The following is a 24,063-nucleotide window of genomic DNA, read 5'->3' on the forward strand; positions in this document are numbered from 1 at the left end:
TTATTTTATTTTAATATTTTTTATTGCGAGGTAGATTATATTTCCCTCTAAGAAGATTAATCCCTTAATTCTTTTTTTATTAATATAATTTATTATTTTATTTCTAATAAATTTAAGTTTTATTTATATTTCTTTATATAGGTTCTTTAGTTAATCGCTAGTAAGGATTACCTTAAGGTTAATAATAATATCTCTTAATTATTAATAGGTATCTAAGATAAATTTAAAATTAATATAAGCTAATATAATCTTTATGCTTTTATTTATAGCTATATTATAGGCTAGCTAAGTAACTAATAGCTTTTTAACCTAATTAGTTTATTTATAGTTAATATAGTATTAGAGGTATTATTCTAATATCTAATTTATATATTTTATCTATTTATTTATCTCCTTATAGTATATAGTAGAGAGCTTATAATTAATCCCTAAGTATCCTATAAGGCTTTGCTAAAACTTAGATATAAATAATAGTCCTCGATTAATAATAATCTCAAGTAGTATACTATATATCTTAGTAATATAGAAATAAAAGAGATAAATAAATTCTTTAGTTATTATTAATTCTCTATAAGGTATAAAATAAGAAAATTTTATAAGTCTATTTATAATAATAAAAATATTATTATAGAAATTTCTAATAGCTAGTTCTTTTAATAGGGGTAATTTAATAATAAAATCTATTATAATAGCTTCCTATAGTAGCTAAGGTATTAATAAGGGTTATAATTTATTATAGGGCTTATAGTATTATACTTTAGTTTTTATATAAAGGTTATATTAGCTAATAATTATTAAAATAGTTTTTTTTATATTAGGAAAAGTATATATTATCTTAACTTATTCTAGGGTTTTATTAATTCCTTAATATTTATATAACTAATAATTATATATTTTATATATAAAATTATATTATAATTCCTCTAATACTTATTATTTATTTATTTTTTTATCGCTTAGGAGTTATTTATTATATTCTAAGATCTTTATAAGGAGTAAATTACCTTATTCTACTATATAGGTTATTTTAATAATTCGGTAGGGTATTCTAGTAACTCTATCTTATTTATAAATAGTAGGTTCTAGTTTTAATAGGTACTTTATATATTATCTTATCTATTATTATAAGTATCCTTTAAGAGTAAAATATAATAATTATCCTTTAGTTTAGATTTTTCTAATATTAAGGTTAGGCCTTTAGCTAATAATATCTACCTTATTATTCTTTAATCCTTTAATATAGATAATAATATAATTAAATTCTAAGAGGTATTTAACATATTATAGTTATTATCTACTAAGTTCTTAGGTTATTATAAAGTAAGAAATATTCTTATAGTCTATATAGACCTTAATTTAATATTAGCTTCCTAAGAAGTAATATCTAAATTTCTTAAAGGTATTAATAATTATAAGGAATTCTTTATTATAAATAAGGTAATTAAGTTCTATTTTATATAGCTTATAGAAATAAAATGCGATTAAGTATAGCTATCTTTTATTATCTTATTATCCTATTTAGGCGCCTAGGGCAAAGTCTAAGGTATTTATTTCGAGTTTAATTTATTAAGATAAATTAAATATCTTAAGTATTAATTCGCTTAGGATAAATTCTTTAATCTTATTAAAGGTATCCTTAGCTTTATTTCTAAATATAAAGAGCTTATCTTTCTTTATAAGTTCTATTAAGGGTATAGCTATTTTTCTAAATACCTTAAGAAACTTATAATAATAATTAGCGAATCTAAGAAAGGCTTATATTTCCTTAATATTAGTTAGCTCCTTCTAGTCTTTAATTACTAAGACTTTCTTAGGGTTTATATATATCTCATTATAAGAGATAATATATCTAAGGAATTCTACTTCTAAGGTATAGAATTTACTTTTCTTAGGTTCTATTAATAAATTAGCATTCTATAGTATCTATTATACCTTATAGATATATTCTATATATTCTTTTTTTATTTTAGAGAAGATAAAGATATTATCTAAGTAATATATAATAAATATATCTAGATATTCTTATAATATATTATTAATTATTCATTAGAATATAATAGGTATATTAATAAGTCTAAAAGGCATAATAAGGTACTTAAATAATCTATATTTAATATAAAAAGCAATTTTTTATTTATATCTTTCCTTAATCTAAATAAAGTTATAAGCTCTTTTAAGGTTAAGTATAATAAAGTATTTTATTCTAAAAAGTTAATCCTTTAACTCACTAATAAGGGGTAATAATATATAATCCTTAACTATAATAATATTAAGTATTTAGAAATTAATATAAAATTAGAGCTTACTATTTTTCTTTAGAATAAATATAATAGGGTATCTAATAAATAACTTACTTTCCCTAATATATCCTTTTTATATTATATCTTTAATATATTCCTTTAATATTAGAAGTTATACTTTATTAAGTAAATAGAGTTTACTAAAGCTAGGTTACTTCTTATTAATAAACTTAATCTTAAGGTCATAGGATATATATTTTAATAGACCTATTTTAAGTTCTTTCGCAAAGAATTATTTATAAATTTAATACTTCTATAATATATTCTTAAGTTATCCCTCTTCTAGGTTATAATTCCTAGGTTTCTTAAGGTCTTTCTCGAGGTTATAAAACTATTATATAATTTATGCGATTATTTATTATTATTATTATTTCTATTTATTATAGTATTTATATTTTATCCCTATAAGTAGAGAGGTATCTTATATTTACCTCTACCTAATTTCTCTATTATTAATAAAAGTTTAAGATTTCTAATCTAAGTTATTATTTATTATAGAGAATATCTTAGCATTATAAGAAAGTATCTAGCTAATTCTCTAGTTAAAATATAGGTTAAAGTATTATAACTATAAGTACCTAAGCATAAGGTTATAGCTCTAGTTTAATATAATATTAAATAAGATTCCTTAGTTCTTTCCTTTAATAAAAACCTTAAGGTAATTAATCTCATAGTTAATAACTTTATTATTATAATTAAAAGGTATTCCTTTAAGGTTATATACTATATAGGGCTTATATTTATGCCTCTATAGTAGCTTAAGCCTATTCGCTACTACTAAGTTGAAATAATTCTACTTAGCTCTATTATTTACTAAAGTATTTAATTATTCTCCTTTGACTTATATTTTTAATTCTAGGTATTATTACCTATATTTTTTATTTATAGAGTAAAGGGCCTTCCTAGGTAATTTATTCCTATATTTATCTATCTATTACCCTATATTAGATAGGGTATCTAGTTTTTTAATATTACTATGGCATAGCTAAAGTAGTTATATTTATACTCGCTATCCGCATAGGCTTCGTAATTATAATTATCTCATAGGCTATCCTATTACTCCTAGTAGCTAGCTTTTATAGCTATATCGTCTATACTTTTGCTTCCTTAGTAAGGTTCTTTTAGCGATTTTAGGTAGGCTGTTATGGATCCCTTAGCTCTGGTAAGGGATAGAGGTACCGCTGAAAGCGGCAGTGAGATAGCTGACTTTGGCAGCTATCTAGTTAAAGTCATATAATTCATAAAGTATAGAGAGCAAAGAAGGCACAATATAAGTAATCTAATCTAAGTTGATTCTTCCTAACTAATAGCTGCTGGATTTGACTATTATAGCGCTAGATCCGTCACGTAGGGAACCCGTATGACTAGGGCATGTAATAAGTGCCGGGGTCCCCGAAAGCTCTACTGTCCCAGCAGAGTCCAAATCTACGCTCTCCCATCCTTCCTTCGTCAAGTCTAGCAGTAAAACAAAAATCCGTTTTCTCCCTATTTATATTCTAGTTATTCCCTGAACTCCATGCTTCCGTCCGTCCTTCCGTCGAAATTATCCTTCTGCCTAATCCTTCTATTCTTTCCCTTAGCCCTCACCAAAAACAATCCATCTCCGCTTCACTCGTCGTCGAAAAAGTTCTAGTCCTAGCTAATCTCGTCCCCGTTGGATGCGCTAGTCTTGCCGGTGGACTTGGCGGGTCCGGGAGCGCGCTTCTTAGCGGGTTTGGCGACCTACTAGAGAAAAGCGTTAGCCTTCGAGATGCCTCCGCGGGCGGCGGTGCTACTGCGGGCGGCCGGGTTTCGTACTGCCGGATTAGCCCGCTTCTCGGTGGTCGGATCGACCAAGACGGGGGTTACCTTTGGCTTGCAGATAGCTAGAGCCGGCTGCCAGATCGCCAGCTGCTTCTTCACCTCTGCGACCACGATCTTCTCTATCTAGGCGTTAAACTCCTTGAGGTTCTTATTATACTCGTCGACCGCATCCTTCGTAGCCTCATAGGCGGTAATTCGGATCGCCTAGTTGCCGATTTCGTCGTGATAGTAGTTAGATTCCCGTCGCAACTTCGAGACCTTCTTCACGATTTGCTTCTACTCGCCGTCCATCTATCGCACCTTATTGACCAGCTAATCGCGGAGTTTGTTCACATTGGCCTTAATTTCGTCGACCTCCTTCGATATGGCGATCGAGGTAGCGGCGGCATTCGCGGCGACTACGGACATATTATCGTCGACTCTAGCCTGCTTGCCGCTAGCTCCGGTAGCGGGGCGTCCCCCGATCTAGATCATCTAGCCGCGTTATATGGTTGCGAGGTATCCGGCGATGGTTCTATTAGTAGCACCGTAGGGATCGACGAAACGTAGGAGCATAAGTTCGGCCTGATCGGGTAGATAATCGGTCTACCACTTCTTATTGCCCCGACTCTCGCCGTATCCACCGTTCATATAGGCCTTTGCAGCGTCTCGAACGCGGTTCTTGGTCTTACGCACCACGTTGGATTCACCCTTAGTCTTATCGCGCTTGGTTCCGGCAGTCTCCTTCCCCTTTCCGGTCACGGGGGTCGCAATCTTGCCGTTGCTAGCAACGAGAGTGTCGTCATCGGCCATCTCCTCATCGAGTTCGCCGCTTTCTATGCCGTCGTAGTACTCGTTAATTAGTCATTCGACACGGAGGAAAAGATCCCACTCCGGATAGTCGCCATCGGGCCGGGAGCAGTCAAAGTCGGGCTGCTCTCCTGCGGTGTGCTCCGGGCTGCACAGCTAGAATTCGACGTGGAGGCACTAGAGGGCGTCCGTTCGGGTCCAGACCTTCTTCGTAGCGGATCCTCTAACCGGCCCGTCGAATCTATAGTTAGCGTAGGTACCGCTAAAACTATCGTCCTCATCGTTGCTACCGGTGATGCGACTGTTTATTAGCTTGTCGATATGCTCTTAGTGTCGGCGGTGAGCTGCTCCTCCGGAACTACCTGGGGCGCTACTGGGAAGCAGGTATCTGCCGCCGAATTTGCGCGGGCGAACTAGCTTAATCTCCTCGAGGTCTAACTCATAGTCGGAATCATCGTCGCTCGAGCTAATGTCCATATCCTTCCGGCCAGGATTAGCATTATCGTTATTAAAGAGGTCATCGAAAGCAGGCGTATTATCGTCGGTGACGTCGCTATTATCGCCTTTAACGTTGCTCTACATAGTCTCATCCTATTCGGGGCGGACTCCGCCTATATCGGCAGTGGGAGTGCCGATTCTCTCCTTAGTGCGAGTACTATCGTCGTCAATGGCTAGAGTCGCCATCGTGAATTGATAAGTTTAGCGGCGGCCTATCGTTTTCGCTGGGTATAATTTATCGGTTTGGTTGGTTTTAGCGGCGGGCGTGTGGGTTCGCCGGCGGCTAGTTAGTTCTGACCTTGCTTATACTATGGGGTCTATGTTAGTATAGTGCGAGGTAGAAGATCGGGTGAAATTTTAGCGGGGTCATAGGGGTTTATATGCTTTGATCCCTGCGGTGAATTCGACCGTGTTCGTGTGTGAATTTCGGCTTATTTTTGCTTATTTTTAGCATTAGGTTCTGTCCTCGTTTCGTGCTATATATTCGTGGTTTATTCCGTCGTGTTAAGGCTAAATTCGCGTGCCTACTTGCTGGAAAGGAGTCTAATGAACTCCGGGCTTCTACTATGACATCCCTCGATTCCGGGATTTATCCTAAATATTAGTATTTTTAGAAAGGGAGGTGTTAATATCGCTAGAAAAAGGTATTCCCTAATAAATGCGAGATATATGAAAAGTGGTTAATAAATAAAATAGTGTTCTAGGTCTTTAGTTACGTATTCCTCCCGGTTCATCGCCGTTTTAGGCGGTGCTCGTTCCTTATTCATCCTCTGGTTTAAAGGATTTAGGCATACTTTTCTTTTTCTTTTTGAATTCGAGGCCCTAGTCCACCGGATTCGCTCTCTTCTATGCTTCTACTATGCTCCTCGCTGTATTTCGGAGCTCGGGTTTAGCTATCTAGTTGTCGTCTTTGGCCGTAAAGCCGACCCATCTTACTAGTAAGTCCCTATATGGCATCTTATTCTTCTAGCGGATTCGTTGCTGCATGATTCTTTCTACTTCCCAGTGGTCCGCGACCTCCTCGTCGTCGATTACAATAGGAGCCGGTGGTGGAATCGTTCGTTAGTATAGGTCCTCTCCCTGTGCTGGCTTCTATAGATAGGCGACCGAAATAACCGGGTGGACTTTCTAGTGCTCTAGGAAGTCGAGCTTAAATGCCTGCTATCCGATCTTGCGGATGACCTTGTAGGGTCTAGCCCTCGTGGGTGACTATTTCCTCTTGGGTTTCCCTAGTAGGTAATAGCCCTTATGGAGTCGCAGGTAGACTATATTACCTTCGTCAATGTTGATTTCCTTATGCTTCGCGTCGTACCTGATCTTAGCTAGCGATGCTGAGGTATTAATAAGAAATTCCGCCTCCTTGTAGTAAATCTTGCGCAGCGCCTCTAATGCTTGCGCGTCTACTTCCTTATCCTCGATTCCGGATATGGCTACGAGGTCGAGGATTCCACGTGGGCGGAACCTATAAATCAGTTCGTTTGGTGCTCTCCCGATGGTGTTTGATACTGCGTTGTTAAGGTTGTACTGTAGCGATAGGAGCAGAGCCGGCCACGGCGTGTCCGGATCCGTTGCGGTATAGTACCGAATCGCAGTTTCGACCGTCTGGTTCTTTCTTTCTGAGATCCCATCGGTCTAGGGGTGATACGCAGCCGACATGAGGAAGTTAACTCTAAGGAAGCTAAAGACGGCTCTCTAGATCTAGGATATAAACTTCGGGTCCCTATCGCTAATAATCCATACGGGGACTCCCTAATCCAGTAGGAATAACATCCGGATAAGCACCTTCGCCTAGTCTTCTGCCATATATAACATATGCCCTACTAGGAGTATTGTCCTTTTCGAGAATACGCAGTTAATAGGGGCCAGGCAGTCGAGTTTATCGTGCCCTTCGACGAACCATATTGTCCCTGCTGCGGTTACCTCCGGCAGGTCTATAATGAAGTCGAGGGCAATCATATGGAAAGGTCGTAGTACTACCGCAATCGACTATAGTTCCCCCTGAGTCGGCTTCTGACTTATCGAATTCTCGTGATATACTAGGCAGTGGGCCACGTAGTTACGTATTATTTTCGATATTCGGTAGAAGTAAACCGGGTCTAACTCTTAAGTTATGCGGTTAATTCCGAAGTGGTGCTTATTATCGTGGACGATTTCGAGGATGCTTTTGACTAAGGGTCGTGGGATATAGAGTCTCCGTTTTCCTTCGTATCCGACGTGGTATAGGAGTTCATCGGAGAGTTCCTATAGCCGGAAGGGTATCGTCTTTAGTCGTCGGTTCTGGCGGTCCGCGTTCTAGATTTCCTTGATATAATCCCATATCCAACCTAGCTTCGAGTCCTTGCTATAGCCCTCGATTACTTATTGACGAAACTCCGGTATGATCCCAATTTGCATTATTTCCACTTCTGCTAAAGCCACCACGAAGTCCAGCTCATCGAAGTTGCTTTCGGTGGCTCGTCTTACTAGTCGGTCTTCGACGGGTAGGCGGGAGAGTGCGTCTGGGATCACGTTAAGTACGCCCGGCACGTAGAATATCCTCAGCTCGAATTGGGAGAGGTAGTTAGCCGCCTTGACCAACTTCGGGTTAGCTTTATTGAAATCGACGGTCTTTAGAGAGGTATGGGTAATAATACCTTTGGTTATAGCGTGGTCGGTGATGATATTTACTGGGTGCCTGCTTGATTGCACTAGCTTTCCCATCTTTCGTACTGCCTATGCTAACGCTGCGACTTTGGCTTCTGTCGATCCGTATCTGGCCTCTACCGCGGAGGTTAGGCGCGAGAAGAACCCGATGGGTTTCAGCTTCTCGCTTAGAATATCCTTCCTAGGAATTGAGCTTCTATCCTATTCCCCGTCGATCTGAAAGACGAACAGGCTAAAGCCGTTTTTATATGCGTCGATTTTAAAGAAAAGCGGTTTTATTGGATCATAGTGCTATAGGGTGAATTATTCTGTTAGGAATTGCTGCATCTCATCGAAAGCGTTTCGTTCCTTCTCCGTAGGCATGAATGCGATGGCTAATGCTTTTAACCTGCGGACTGGTTTTGACGCTCCGGTCGGCAATTTCGAGGCGGCTTTAGCTTCGCGCAGTAGCTGCGACTTCCGATCGAGTAAGGGGCGCATTCGCACGTCGTACTATAGAATTCCTTTTCGGAGGTATCCGGCTATCCCAATGTAGGTTTCGAGAGCGGCCAGGTCGGTTGGGCATACTATTTTTGCGAAAGCATCGAGTCGGTCTTGAGTTCGGTGTAGCCCGTCGCCGTCGACTACGTATCCGAGCAGCTTGACCGCGTTGTATCCTATGAAGGATTTGTCGGCGGCGATCTTTAACCGATTCTCGTCGAGTAGCTTCAATACCACTTCTAGATGCTCGAGGTGCTCCTCGAAAGTGTCGGAAAAGACTACTATATCGTCGATATAGACGCGCATAAAGGCGCGATGTTGGAGGAACATCCCGTCTATGAACCGTTGGCCAAAAGCCGGTGAGTTCTTAAATCCTATTAGGGCCACGTTAGAAACTTCTAACCCACGGTTAGATATAACCACCATTCGATTGCGGTGCGCATTGTAGATAGGCAGCTGATGGAAAAATCCGGTCCCGTCGAACATCGAAAAGTACTTCTTCCCTCTCGTATCCGCCACGATGTCCTCCTAATCCGGCAGTGGGTACATATCGGGCACCGTGATGCTATTCAGGGGTCGCAGGTCAACCACGACTCTGCCCTTCTTCTTGCTATCTACGGTTCTCTAGACGACGAAAGTAGGGCAGGCGATAGGTATTGGTTCGTCCAGGTAATGCATTTTTCCCGCTGCGTATAGCTTCCCGTGGACTTCGTCTAGGAACCGGCGGTCTTCGATCCCCATTGGGTAGGCTCTAATGGTCCTCTTCTGGTTCTACTATCCATCGACGAGGTCGATTCTCATTTTCTTTTCCTCAGGCATGGGGACGACGCCTTTGTCCCTATAGATGTCGTATTTGTTCGTTAACTCCATGAACTTCGCGGCCTTCTTTTCGTCGAGGTTGGCTACCTTAACTCCGAACCTATTCTATACCGAGGGAATGCCTTTAGGGCGGCTAATCCCGTAATTAGGTAATCCGGCATCGACATAGATTAGGTCGTCTTTGTCGATTATCTCTTCCAATTCGGTCGTTGTCATCGGTAGCGTGCCGGTTACGAGCACGTTCTCGACTTCCTCCCCTAGTCTAAAATCCTTGCCGATTATGCCTAGGAAATCCACCGTTCCGGACCCGCTAGCGATGAAGTTCATAGTTTCATTGCCTTCGTAGTTGCTGATATGACCTATGAGTTGCCTCCGACGGATCCGAATATCTTTTCCGTCGGTGTTATGGAAGATAACTATCCTCGGGGTGCTTCTATCGATTATGCTATCGAAAAAGCGTTTATCCTTCCCTTGGAAGTAGAAAGCCTCCTTACTCCTATCTAATCCGTATGTCGCCGGTAGGTTCTTATAAGTGACCGGGATAAAAGCGGTTTCGCCTTTTTTCACCGTGACTATGTAGGCGCTCTTCACCACTCGGTTAAGCGGCGAGATTCTCTTCTTAAAGATCTCCCCTCGGATGATTATGCTATGCGCCGATCTGAAAGAGACGCTAGGGTAGACGAAATCGACTTTAGCTCCATGCTCATATAGGAAGCCTATCCCTAGTAGCAAATAGGGCGTGAGTTAGTCGACGATATCGGCGGTGACGGTGAAGTAGGCCTTAACCTCTTTTCCTCGTATGGTTCCGGGAAGGTAGAAGTCGAAGGTAGCGGATTTAGTGATATTTATAACTCTCCCTATGCCGCTAAGGGTTTTCGGCTCTTGGTTCTTCTAGGTCACCTTTTTGCCGTGCTCCGTGAGCTATGCCTCGTCGACTATAGTAGCCGAGGCTCCGGTATCGCAGTATACTTAGTAGGTCTTAGCTTCTTTTGTTCCTTCGAAGGTGAGGAGGATCTAGAGATACGTCAAAGCTTTTCTGCCTAACTAGTCACTGAAGTCGGGTCTTCCTATTGCTTCGATGACTTGGCCGTCGTTAATAGCGAAATTAATATGACGCCTTTCTTCTGCCTCTATTACGAGGTAAGAATCCTCCTCTCTTTCTATGATTTCGGCGTAGTAGGCGGTGCTCTCATCGCTTTCGCCAGCTCCTTCCTCGCTTAGGGAGTCTTCGTCGGCGTAGTATGCTCTTTCAGGCTTATCCCGATTCTAGCCTCCGCGGTTCCGGTATCGTCCTTCCCGGCCCTTATTTCGTAGCCTTTGTTGGTCATATCTGGGCTCTCTTCTGCCGAGGTCCTCGTTCCCTTGGTGTTATCCTTCCCATGGCAGAGTCTCCTTCCACTATTCCGATTTCATCTCCGGGGTTCTTCCCCTCCGTTCGCTAGGGCGGCCTCGGTCGTCTCCTCGTTCCTAGTTTCTGTTTTGGTTCCACCCTCCTCCTTGTCGGTTCGGGTTATCTGGCCTTTGGGGTCGGAGTCGATTATCGTAGGTGTTATCGCCGATTTCTCTCGGTCTCTAGCTACGAGGAGGGCGGTTTCGGTCCCTATAGCCTCTGTTCCATGGGCGGTCGTTGCCCCATAGTGCCGAATCCTCGGGTTCGGATCCTTTATTGTCCCTTTCGTTGGTGGTATACGCATGTTTTTCGCCATATTGGAGCTTCTTCGCTCCGTTTCCGGTCTTCCCGTTGCGTGCCGCTTTTAACTTTTCGCGCAAGGTCTTCCTCTTGCTGTCTACCATATTGATGTATTTAGATCGTTCGTCGGATTCCACCGGTGCCCTGTAGAGTTGCCGTAGCTCCGGGTGTAATTTAGCGTAAAAGCGGGTGAGCAGCTCGAGGTCTGTGGCCTTTCCTACCACTCTGGATACGTCGAAGATTCTTGCGGAGAAATCTCGTAGCGGTCGGTCGCTTTCCACGTCCTTGAGGGTGAAATAGGCTTGGTCTAGCTATTCTAGAGCTTCTTAAAGTTCCATGCCAAATTCGGTTTTCACCGCGTCGAGGAAGGCGCTGATTAATACGATATAGGTCTGCCTCTCTCGGTCGTCGAGCAGTCTTCGCCACCAGACCAATGCGCTGCCTCTGACGAGTCTCTATGCGTTTTCCTTAATGAAAGCGACTTACTGAGGGCTACTTCCTTTAAGGTGGGATTTGACTGAGTTAACCTATAAGTGAGCATCTATAAAGATTGCTGTAGTCTTATCGTAGAAGATTTCCGCTAGGGGATCTCCGGATTTGCCTCTCGATAGTGCATCTAGCCAGAAGAGGCCAATATCGGTGAGTTTGAATCCGATATTAGTATTCTTCCCTCCTCCTATGCTCCCCTATTCCTAGTATCCTAGGCCTATTGGGTTCAACCTTGCGGTAGATAACGTGAACGGCTCTATTAGTGGTTCCGTCATCCGTGGCTATCCTGCCCCACTCGGTCGTAGGGGGAGTTAATTTCCTCGGTGAGGCTCCTGATATGGTGGAGTCGAGGCCATAGCGGGATAGGGGGCATATGGCGGCTAGGTTAGATGCGTCGCGTGGAGGGTCGGATGCTGCGCCTGAGAGTGTGTTCCATTCTATCCTTAGAATTGCCCTGACGAGTTCTGCTATAGTGGTATCGACGGTGCTAGTGCCGAATATTGGATTCTGCTCGTTAGTTCTGGCATTTAGTGCTACGGGACTGGGTGCTAAGCTGGTTGCTGGGCCGGATGCTGGGCCGGTTGCGGAGGATGGGCTTGGGGTTGTATTCCATCGGGACTTACTTATACGCCAGCGAGTCCTACATCCTCTAGCTTCAATCCGTAGTTTCGCTCGAGGAGGTCGATTATCTGCCTTGCCGTCGGGGATCGCCGGTAAGAGTCTTCTATTTCCAATCTTATTTCTTCCGGAACCGGCGTTCGCCTCACCGTACTATAGGATCCTTGCGATCCCATTCCGACTGGGTTTAGGGCTCCTATCTGGAATTAAGGTACATGGCCTCCCGCGGTTGGGTCTGACTGGTTTATGCTGGGAACCGGGGGTCGAGCTGTCGGATCTGTAATTTCCGGTGCTTCCGTTCGCGCGCTTGGTTAGTGGACGCGAGGATAGTTCTGACGTCCTAGCGTCAGATTCGGCGAGAGACGGAAGGTCGAAGCGGTAAGGTAGTCGGCGTTAGGGGTATTAGGACCGAGGCTTTATATCGGGTCTGATAGCGCTAGTCGATTCGGGGTCTTTCGCTTCCCCAGTGCCGTCGACGCTGCTAATTCCGGTTCTTTTCCTTTTTCCTACGAAGGATCCGTATTCGATGCCTCAGTTATCGGTCCTGACGGCTCGAGTATCGTATCCATCGATAAAGCGTAGACTAAGAGTTCGTCGTTGGGTGGCAGCGCTCCTTCGCGTCTGGCTCTCTTAATGATCTTTTTGGCAGTCTCCCAGGCTTATCCGATGGCATATAGATCCGTGGCGTTCCAGTAATATAGTGGTTGTTCTATGCTTGGTGCCACGTCTCTATAGAAGGCGTTGAATTCGTCTATTTCCCAGTAGGAGAGCTCGATTAGGTCTTCGAGTACGCCTAGTTCAGCGAGGAGTCGTTTCTTATGTCTAAAGGTTAGGTTCTATAGTAGAAAGACTCGGAATCGTCGTAGGTAGTTAAAATCATTCTTAGTGAATTTCGCTTTTGCTAAAGCCCTTGCGACTATCTAGTAGGAGGCTTGCTCGAATAGGTCCTATTTTGACGAACTCGGGGTCGACATAGAGGTTATTAGTTTCGTCTAGCCCATTGATAGGGACGAAGGTATTAATCTATTGTGTTTATGAATGAAAAGAGTTAAAACTTCCTTCCGGTGCTTCACTTAGTTTCGACGTGGAATATATCGAATGAAGCGTAGGTCGAGTTAAAAGAAGCGTCAACTACTACCATATATTATGGATCCCTTAGCTCTAGTAAGGGATAGAGGTACCGCTAAAAGCGGCAGTGAGATAGCTAACTTTGGCAGCTATCTGGTTGAAGTCATATAATTCATAAAGTATAGAGAGCAAAGAAGGCACAATGTAAGTAATCTAATCTAAGTTGATTCTTCCTAACTAATGGCTGCTGGATTTGACTGTTATAGCGCTAGATCCGTCACGTGGGGAACCCGTATGACTGGGGCATGTAACATAGGCTTTATTAAGGTCACCGCGTTAAATATAATTAGTATAGTCTTATAGTAGCTAATTAATTAGTCCTTAATTCTTTTATAAGTATAGTCGCATATCTTTATACTACTATTTATTATTATTATTTCCTTTATATATTAAGAAATTAAATCCCTCCTTAGCTATCTATTTAATCTTATTATAAGTAGCTAGGACTTATCATTTATATTAGGAGTATATCTTATTATTATATAAGGTTACTTCTATATTGCTATATTTTTTACTTAGGGTATTTTCTTACTCTATTATAGTTCTCTATATAGTAATAATTAGCTATTATTCTATGCTAATAGATCCCTCCTTTATAGGTTTAAATTATAGTTATGCGATACTAATTCCCTTATGCTAATATTCTAAGGTATATTAAAATGTTTTATAGGCTAGGTAAGGTTATATATTAGGGTCTCTAAGTTATACTAGGAAATAGTTATTCTCTTTTTTTTCCCTTAGGTATATAATATAGCGATAATCTCGATATAAGACCTATAAGATTTCTTTATATCTAGGGTATATATGTTACATGCCCCAGTCATACGGGTTCCCCACGTGACGGATCTAGCGCTATAACAGTCAAATCCAGCAGCTATTAGTTAGGAAGAATCAACTTAGATTAGATTACTTACATTATGCCTTCTTTGCTCTCTATACTTTATGAATTATATGACTTTAACCAGATAGCTACCAAAGTCAGCTATCTCACTGCCGCTTTCAGCGGTACCTCTATCCCTTACCAGAGCTAAGGGATCCATAACATATAGTAGCAATTAACGCTTCTTTCAACTCGACCTACGCTTTATTCGACATATTCCACGTCGAAACCAAGTAAAGCACCGGAAGGAAGTTTCAACTCTTTTCATTCACAAACACAACGGATCAATACCTTCGTCCCCATCAATAGGCCAGACAAAACCAACAACCTCTATGTCGACCCCGAGTTCGTCAAAACAAGACCTATTCGAGCAAGCCTCCTACCAGATAGTCGCAAGGGCTTTAGCAAAAGCGAAATTTACCAAGAACGATTTCAACCACCTACGACGATTCCGAGTCTTTCTACTACAAAACCCAACCTTCAGACACAAGAAACGACTCCTCGCTAAACCAGGCGTACTCGAAGACCTAACCGAGCTCTCCTACTGGGAAATAGACGAATTCAACGCCTTCTACAGAGACGTAGCACCAAGCACAGAATAACCACTATATCACTAGAACGCCACGGATCTATACGCCATCGGACAAGCCTAGGAGACTGCCAAAAAGATCATTAAGAGAGCCAGACGCGAAGGAGCGCTACCACCCGACGACGAACTCTCAGTCTACGCTTCATCGACGGATACGACACTCGAGCCATTAGGACCGACAACTAAGGCATCGAATACGGATCCTTCGCAGGAAAAAGGAAAAGAACCGGAACTAGCAGCGTCGACGGCACTAGGGAAGCGAAAGACCCCAAATCGACCAGCGCTATCAGACCCGATATAAAGCCTCGGTCCTAACACCCCTAACGCCGACTACCTCACCGCTTCGACCTTCCGTCTCTCGCCGAATCCGACGCTAAGACGTCAGAACCATCCTCGCGTCCACCAACCAAGCGCGCAAACGGAAGCACCAGAAATTACGGATCCGACAGCTCGACCCCCGGTTCCCAGCATAAACCAGTCAGACCCAACCGCGGGAGGCCATGTACCTCAATTCTAGACAGGAGCCCCAAACCCAGTCAGAACGGGATCGCAAGGATCCCATAGTACGGTAAGGCGAACGCCGGTTCCAGAAGAAACGAGATTAGAAATAGAAGACTCTTACCGGCAATCCCCGACGGCAAGGCGGATAATCGACCTCCTCGAGCGAAACTACGGATTAAAGCTAGAGGATGTGGGACTCGCTGGCGTACAAGCAGGTCCCGATGGAATACAACCCTAAGCCCATCCTCCGCAACCGGCCCAGCATCCGGCCCAATAACCGGCTCAGCACCCAGTCCCGCAGCACTAGATGCCAGAACTAACGAGCAGAATCCAATATTCGGCACCAGCACCGTCGATACCACTATAGTAGAACTCGTCAGGGCAATTCTAAGGATAGAATAGAACACACTCTCAGGCGCAGCATCCGACCCTCCACGCGACGCATCTAACCCAGCCGCCATACGCCCCCTATCCCGCTATAGCCTCGACTCCACCATATTAGGAGCCTCACCGAGGAAATCAACTCCCCCTACGACCGAGTGGGGCAAGATAGCCACGGATAACGGAACCACCAATGGAGCCATTCACGTTATCTACCGCAAGGTTAAACCCAACAGGCCTAGGATACCAGGAATGGGGGAGCATAGGAGGAGGGAAGAACGCTAATATCGGATTTAAACTCACCGACATTAGCCTCTTCTGGCCAGATACACCATCGAGAGGCAAATCCGGAGATCCCCCAGCGGAAATCTTCTACGATAAGACTACGGCAATCTTTATAGACGCTTACTTATAGGTTGACTTAGTTAAATCCCACCTCGAAGGAAGTAGCCCTCAGCAAGTCGCTTTCATCAAGGAAAACGCATAGAGACTCGTCAGAGGCAGCGCATTGGTCTGGTGGCGAAGACTACTCGACGACCGAGAGAGGCAGACCTATATCGCATTAATTAGCGCCTTCCTCGACGCGGTGAAAACCGAATTTGGCATGGAACTTCAAGAAGCTCTAGAATGGCTAGACTAAGCCTATTTCACCCTTAAGGACGTGGAAAGCGACCGACCGCTACGAGATTTCTCCGCAAGAATCTTCGACGTATCTAGAGTGGTGGGAAAGGCCATAGACCTCGAGCTGCTCACCCGCTTTTACGCCAAATTACACCCGGAGCTACGGCAACTCTGCAGGGCACCGGTGGAATCCGACGAACGATCTAAATACGTCAATATGGTGGATAGCAAGAGGAAGACCTTGCGCGAAAAGTTGAAAGCGGCACGTAACGGGAAGACCGGAAACGGAGCGAAGAAGCTCTAATATGGCGAAAAACATGCGTATACTACTAACGAAAGGGACGATGAAGGATCCGAACCCGAGGATTCGGCACTATGGGGCAATGACCGCCCATGGAACAGAGGCTATAGGGACCGAAACCGCCCTCCTCGTAGCTGGAGACCGAGAGAAATCGGCGATAACACCTACGATGATCGACTCCGACCCCAAAGGCCAGATAACCCGAACCGATAAGGAAGAGGGTGGAACCAAAATAGAAACTGGGAACGAGGAGATGACCGAGGCCGCCCTAGCGAATGGAGGGGAAGAACCCCGGAGATGAAATTGGAATAGTGGAAGGAGACTCCGCCATGGGAAGGACAACACCAAGGGAACGAGGACCTCGGCAAAAGAGAGCCCAGATATGACCAACAAAGGCCACGAAATGAGGGCCGGGAAGGACGATATCGGAACCGCGGAGGCTAGAATCGGGATAAGCCTAAAAGAGCATACTACGCCGACGAAGACTCCCTGAGCGAGGAAGGAGCTAGCGAAAGCGATGAGAGCACCGCCTACTACGCCGAAATCATAGAAAGAGAGGAGGATTCTTACCTCGTAACAGAGGCAAAAGAAAGGCGTCATATCAATTTCGCCATTAACGACGGCCAAGTCATCGAAGCAATAAGAAGACCCGACTTCAGTAACCAGTTAGGCGGAAAAGCTTTAACGCATCTCCGGATCCTCCTCACCTTCGAAGGAACAAAAGAAGCCAAGACCTACCAAGTATGCTGCGATACCAGAGCCTCGGCTACCATAGTCAACGAGGCATAGCTCACGGAGCACGGCAAAAAGGTGACCTAGAAGAACCAAGAGCCGAAAACCCTTAGCGGCATAGGGAGAGTTACAAATATCACTAAATCCGCTACCTTCGACTTCTACCTTCCCGGAACCGTACGAGGAAAAGAGGTCAAGGCCCACTTCACCGTTACCGCCGATATCGTCGACCAACTCACGCCCCATTTGCTACTAGGGATAGGCTTCCTATACGAGCACGGAGCCAAAGTCGATTTCGTCTACCCTAGCGTCTCTTTTAGATCGGCGCATAGCATAATCATCCGAGGGGAGATCTTCAAAAAGAGAATCTCGCCGCTTAACCGAGTGGTAAAGAGCGCCTACATAGTCACGGTGAAGAAAGGCGAAACCGCTTTCATCCCGGTCACTTATAAGAACCTGCCGGCGACATACGGATCAGATAGGAGTGAGGAGGCTTTCCACTTCCAAGGGAAGGATAAACGCTTTTTCAATAGCATAATCGACAGAAGCACCCCGAGGATAGTCATCTTCCACAACACCGACGGAAAAGACATTCAGATCCATCGGAGGCAACTCATAGGTCATATTAGTAACTACGAAGGCAACGAAACTGCGAACTTTATCGCTAGTGGGTCCGGAACGGTGGATTTCCTAGGCATAATCGGCAAGGATTTCAGACCAGGGGAGGAAGTCGAGAACGTACTCGCAACCGGCACGCTACCGATAATAACGACCGAATTAGAAGAGACAATCGACAAAGACGACCCAATCCGTATCGATGCCGGACTACCTAATTACGGGATCAGCCGCCCTAAAGGCATTCCCTCGGTATAGAATAGGTTCGGAGTCAAGGTAGCCAACCTCGACGAAAAGAAGGCCGCGAAGTTCATAGAGTTAACGAATAAATACGACATCTATAAGGACAAAGGCGTCGTCCCCATGCCTAAGGAAAAGAAAATAAGAATCGACCTCGTCGACGGATAGCAGAACCAGAAGAGGACCATTAGAGCCTACCTAATGGGGATCGAAGACCGCTGGTTCCTAGACGAAGTCCACGGGAAGCTATACGCAGCGGGAAAAATGCATTACCTAGACGAACTAATACCTATCGCCTGCCCTGCTTTCGTCGTCTAGAGAACCGTAGATGGCAAGAAGAAGGGCAGAGTCGTGGTTGACCTGCGACCCCTAAATAGCATCACGGTGCCCGATATGTACCCACTGCCGGATCAGGAGGACATCGTGGCGGATACGAGAGGGAAGAAGTACTTTTCGATGTTCGACGGGACCGGATTTTTCTATCAGCTGCCTATCTATAATGCGCACCGCAATCGAATGGTGGTTATATCTAACCGTGGGTTGGAAGTTTCTAACGTGGCCCTAATGGGATTTAAGAACTTACTGGCTTTTGGCTAACGGTTCATGGACGGGATGTTCCTCTAATATCGCGCCTTTGTGCGTGTCTATATCGACGATATAGTAGTCTTTTCCGATACTTTCGAGGAGCACCTCGAGCATCTGGAAGTGGTATTAAAGCTACTCGATGAGAATCGGTTGAAGATCGCCGCCGATAAATCCTTTATAGGATATAACGCGGTTAAGCTGCTCGGATACATAGTCGACGGCGACGGGCTACACCGAACTCAAGACCGACTCGATGCTTTCATAAAAATGGTATGCCTAACCGACCTAGCCGCTCTCGAAACCTATATTAGGATAGCCGGATACCTCCGAAAAGGAATTCCATAGTACGACGTGCGAATGCGCCCCTTACTCGATCGGAAGTCGTAGCTACTGCGCGAAGCTAAAGCCGCCTCGAAATTGCCGACCAGAGCGTTAAAACCAGTCCGCAGGTTGAAAGCATCAGCCATCGCATTCACGCCTACGGAGAAGGAACGAAACGCTTTCGACGAGATACAGCAATTCCTAACAGAACAATTCACCCTATGGCACCATAATCCAACAAAACCGCTTTTCTTTAAAATCGACGCGTATAAGAACGGCTTTAGCCTATTCGTCTTTTAGATCGACGGGGAATGGGACAGAAGCTTAATTCCTGGGAAGGATATTCTAAGCGAGAAGCTAAAACCCATCGGGTTCTTCTCGCGCCTAACCTCCGCAGTAGAGGCTAGATACGGATCGATAGAAGCCGAAGTCGCAGCGTTGGCATGGGCAGTACGAAAGATGGGAAAGCTAGTGCAATCAAGCAGGCACCTAGTAAATATTATCACCGACCACGCTGCAACCAAAGGTATTATCACCCATACCTCTCTGAAGACCGTCGATTTCAATAAAGCCAACCCGAAGTTGGTTAAGGCGGCTAACTACCTCTCCCAATTCGAGCTGAGGATATTCTACGTGCCGGGCGTACTCAACGTGATCCTAGACGCACTCTCCCGCCTACCCGTCGAAGACCGACTAGTAAGACGAGCCACCGAAAGCAACTTCGACGAGCTGGACTTCGTGGTGGCTTTAGCAGAAGTAGAAACAATGCAAATTGGGATCACACCGGAGTTTTATTAACAAGTAATCGAGGGCTATAGTAAGGACTCGAAGCTAGGTCGGATACGGGATTATATCAAGGAAATCCAGAACGCGGACCGCTAGAACCGACGACTAAAGACAATACCCTTCCGGCCATGGGAACTCTCCGATGAACTCCTATACCACGTCGGATACGAAGGAAAACAGAGACTCTACATCCCACGACCCTTGGTCAAAAGCATCCTCGAAATCATCCACGACAATAAGCACCACTTCGGAATTAACCGCATAACTTAAGAGTTAAACCCGGTTTACTTCTACCGAATATCGAAAATAATACGCAACTACGTGGCCCACTGCCTAGTATATCACGAGAATTCGATAAGTTAGAAGCCGACTCAGGGGGAACTATAGTCAATTGCGGTAGTACCACGACCTTTCCATACGATCGCCCTTAACTTCATTATAGACCTGCCGGAGGTAACCGCAGCAGGGACAATATGGTTCATCGAAGGGCACGATAAACTCGACTGCCTAGCCCCCGTTAACTGCGTGTTCTCGAAAAGGATAATACTCCTAGCAGGGCATACGTTATATATGGCAGAAGACTGGGCGAAGGTGCTTATCCGGATATTATTCCTACTGGATTGGGGAGTCCCCGTACGGATCATCAGCGATAGGGACCCGAAGTTCATATCCTAGATCTAGAGAGCCGTCTTTAGCTTCCTTAGAGTTAACTTCCTTATATCGGCCGCGTATTACCCCTAGACCGATAGGATCTCAGAAAGAAAGAACCAGACGGTCGAAACTGCGATTCGGTACTATACCGCAACGGATCCAGACACGCCGTGGCCGGCTCTACTCCCATCGCTACAGCACAACCTCAACAACGCAGTATCAAACACCATCGGGAGAGCACTAAACGAACTGATTTATGGGTTCCGCCTACGCGGAATCCTCGACCTCGTAGCTATATCCGGAATCGAGGATAAGGAAGTAGACGCGTAAGCATTGGAGGCGCTGCGTAAGATCTACTATAAGGAGGCGGAATTTCTTATTAATACCTTAGCATCGCTAGCTAAGATTAGGTACGACGCGAAGCATAAGGAAATCAATATCGACGAAGGTGATATAGTCTACCTGCGACTCCATAAGGGCTATCACTTACCAGGGAAACCCAAGAGGAAATAGTTACCCACGAGGGCCGGACCCTATAAGGTCATCCGCAAGATCGGACAGCAGGCATTCAAGCTCGACTTCCCAGAGCACTAGAAAGTCCACCCGGTTATTTCGGTCGCCCATCTATGGAAGCTAGCACAAGGAGAGGACCCATACTAACGAACGATTCCACTACCGGCTCCCATTGCAATCGATAACGAGGAGGTCGCAGACCACTGGGAAGTAGAAAGAATCGTGCAGCAATGAATCCGCTAGAAGAATAAGATGCTATATAAGGACTTACTAGTAAGATGGGTCGGCTTTACGGCCAAAGACGACAACTAGATAGCTGAACCCAAGCTCCGAAACATAGCGAGGAGCATGGTAGAAGTATAGAAGAGAGCGAATCCGGTGGACTAGGGCCTTGAATTTAAAAAGAAAAAGAAAAGTATGCCTAAATCCTTTAAACCGGAGGATAAATAAGGAACGAGCACCGCCTAAAACGGCGATAAACCGGGAGGAATACGCAACCGAAGACCCAGAATACTATTTCATTTATTAACCACTTTTCATATATCTCGCATTTATCAGGGAACACCTTTTTCTAGCGATATTAATACCTCCCTTTCTAAAAACACTAATATTCAGGATAAATCCCGGAATCGAGGGATATCACAGCAGAAGCCCGGAGTTCATTAGACTCCTTTCCAGCAAGTAGGCACGCGAATTCAGCCTCAACACGACGGAATAAACCACGAACACATAGCACGAAACGAGGACAGAACCCAATGCCAAAAACAAGCAAAAACAAGCCGAAATTCACACACGAACACAATCGAATTCACCGCAGGGATCAAAGCATATAAACCCCTACGACCCCGCTAAAATTTCACCCGATCTTCTACCTCGCACCACACCAACACAGACCCCATAGCACAAGCAAGGTCAGAACCAACTAGCCGCCGGCGAACCCACACGCCCGCCGCCAAAACCAACCAAACCGACAAATCACACCCAGCGAAAACAATAGGCCGCCGCTAAACTTATTAATTCACGATAGCGACTCTAGCCATTAACGACGATAGCACTCGCACTAAGGAGAGAATCGGCACTCCCACTGCCGATATAGGCGGAGTCCGCCCCGAATAGGATAAGACCATACAGAGCAATATTAAAGGCGATAATAGCGACGTCACCGACGACAATACGCCTGCTTTCGATAACCTCTTTGATAACGATAATACTAATCCTAGCCGGAAGGATATAGATATTAGCTCGAGCGATAACGATTCCGACCATAAGTCGGACCTCGAGGAGATTAAGCTAGTTCGCCCGCGCAAATTCGGCGGCAGATACCTACTTCCCAGTAGCGCCCCAGGTAGTTCCAGAGGAGCAGCTCACCGCCAATACCAGGAGCATATCGACAAGCTAATAAATAATCGCATCACCGGTAGCAACGATAAGGACGATAGTTTCAGCGGTACCTACGCTAACTATAGATTCGACGGGCCGGTTAGAGGATCCGCCACGAAGAAGGTCTAGACCTAAACGGACGCCCTCTAGTGCCTCCACGTCGAATTCTAGCTATATAGCCCGGAGCACACCGCAGGAGAGCAGCCCGACTTTGACTGCTCCCGGCCCGATAGCGACCATCCGGAGTGGGATCTTTTCCTCCGTGTCGAACGACTGATTAACGAGTACTACGACGGCATAGAAAGCGGCGAACTCGACGAGGAGATAGCCGATGACGACACTCTCGTTGCTAGCAACGGCAAGATTGCGACCCCCGTGACCGGAAAGGGGAAGGAGACTGCCGGAACCAAGCGCGACAAGACCAAGGGTGAATCCAACGTGGTGCGCAAGACTAAGAACCGCGTTCGAGACGCTACAAAGGCCTATATAAATAGTGGATACGGCGAGAGTCGGGGCAATAAGAAGTAGTAGACCGACTATCTACCCGATCAGGCCAAACTCATGCTCCTACATTTCGTCGATCCCTACGGTGCCACCAACGGAACCATCGCCGGACACCTCGCAACCATACAACGCGGCTGGATAATCTAGATCGGGGGACGCCCCGCCACCGGAGCCAGCGGCAAGCAGGCTAGAGTCGACGATAACATGTCCGCAGTCGCCGCGAATGCCGCCGCCACCTCGATCGCCACATCGAAGGAGGTCAACGAAATCAAGGCCAATATGAACAAACTCCGCGATCAGCTGGTCAACAAGGTGCGACAGATAGACGGCGAGCAGAAGCAAATCGTAAAGAAGGTCTCGAAGTTACGACGGGAATCCAACTACTATCACGACGAAATCGGCAACTAGGCGATCCAAATTACCGCCTATAAGGCCACGAAGGATACGGTCGACGAGTATAATAAGAACCTCAAGGAGTTCAACGCCTAGATAGAGAAGATCGTGGTCGCAGAGGTAAAGAAGCAGCTAGCGGTCTAGTAGCCGGCTCTAGCTATCTGTAAGCCGAAGGTAACCCCCGTCTTAGTCGATCCGACCACCGAGAAGCGGGCTAATCCGGCAGTACGAAACCCGGCCGCCCGCAGCAGCACCGCCGCCCGCGGAGGCATCTCGAAGGCCAACGCTTTTCTCCAGCAGGTCGCCAAACCCGCCAAGAAGCGCGCTCCCAGACCCGCTAAGTCCACCGGCAAGACTGGCGCATCCAACGGGGACGAGATTAGCTGGGACTAGAACTTTTTCGACGATGAGTAAAGCGGAGATAGATTGTTTTTAGTGAGGGCCAAGGGAAAGAATAGAAGGATCAGGCAGAAGGATAATTTCGACGGAAGGACAGACGGAAGCATGGAGTTCAGGGAATAACCAGAATATAAATAGGGAGAAAACGGATTTTTGTTTTACTGCTGGACTTAATGAAGGAAGGATAGGAGAGCGTAGATTCGGACTCTGCTGGGACAGCAGAGCTTTTAGGGACCCCGGCACTTATTACATGCCCCAGTCATACGGGTTCCCCACGTGACAGATCTAGCGCTATAACAGTCAAATCCAGCAGCTATTAGTTAGGAAGAATCAACTTAGATTAGATTACTTACATTGTGCCTTCTTTGCTCTCTATACTTTATGAATTATATGACTTCAACCAGATAGCTGCTA

The 24,063-nt window shown here is 45.0% G+C and overlaps 4 protein-coding genes across 4 annotated transcripts; 2 read left to right on the top strand and 2 right to left on the bottom strand.

The window, feature by feature from the left end:
• Positions 1-4,688: 4,688 nt before the first annotated feature.
• NECHADRAFT_76101 (uncharacterized protein) lies at positions 4,689-5,576 on the bottom strand (the record flags this gene model as incomplete). Its single annotated transcript, XM_003046361.1, has 4 exons — positions 4,689-4,918; positions 4,975-5,133; positions 5,255-5,468; positions 5,499-5,576. 4 exons carry the CDS (start codon positions 5,574-5,576, stop codon positions 4,689-4,691), a joined length of 681 nt encoding a protein of 226 aa, XP_003046407.1.
• Positions 5,577-10,904: 5,328 nt separating this feature from the next.
• NECHADRAFT_76103 (uncharacterized protein) lies at positions 10,905-12,305 on the bottom strand (the record flags this gene model as incomplete). The annotated part of the gene is made up of 4 exons (XM_003046362.1): positions 10,905-11,329; positions 11,509-11,563; positions 11,743-12,018; positions 12,156-12,305. The coding sequence occupies 4 exons, from the start codon at positions 12,303-12,305 to the stop codon at positions 10,905-10,907; spliced, it is 906 nt and encodes a 301-aa protein (XP_003046408.1).
• A 2,921-nt stretch (positions 12,306-15,226) lies between these two features.
• Positions 15,227-18,135, top strand: NECHADRAFT_76104 (uncharacterized protein; the record flags this gene model as incomplete). The annotated part of the gene is made up of 7 exons (XM_003045799.1): positions 15,227-15,261; positions 15,317-15,593; positions 15,630-15,830; positions 16,267-16,495; positions 16,569-16,751; positions 17,015-17,271; positions 17,350-18,135. 7 exons carry the CDS (start codon positions 15,227-15,229, stop codon positions 18,133-18,135), a joined length of 1,968 nt encoding a protein of 655 aa, XP_003045845.1.
• Positions 18,136-23,061: 4,926 nt separating this feature from the next.
• Positions 23,062-23,643, top strand: NECHADRAFT_76106 (uncharacterized protein; the record flags this gene model as incomplete). Its single annotated transcript, XM_003045800.1, has 2 exons — positions 23,062-23,169; positions 23,425-23,643. 2 exons carry the CDS (start codon positions 23,062-23,064, stop codon positions 23,641-23,643), a joined length of 327 nt encoding a protein of 108 aa, XP_003045846.1.
• Between the last annotated feature and the right edge of the window lie 420 nt (positions 23,644-24,063).

This window comes from Fusarium vanettenii (assembly GCF_000151355.1).
Source record: "Fusarium vanettenii 77-13-4 chromosome 2 genomic scaffold NECHAsca_18_chr2_1_0, whole genome shotgun sequence".
Lineage (NCBI taxonomy): Eukaryota > Fungi > Ascomycota > Sordariomycetes > Hypocreales > Nectriaceae > Fusarium > Fusarium vanettenii.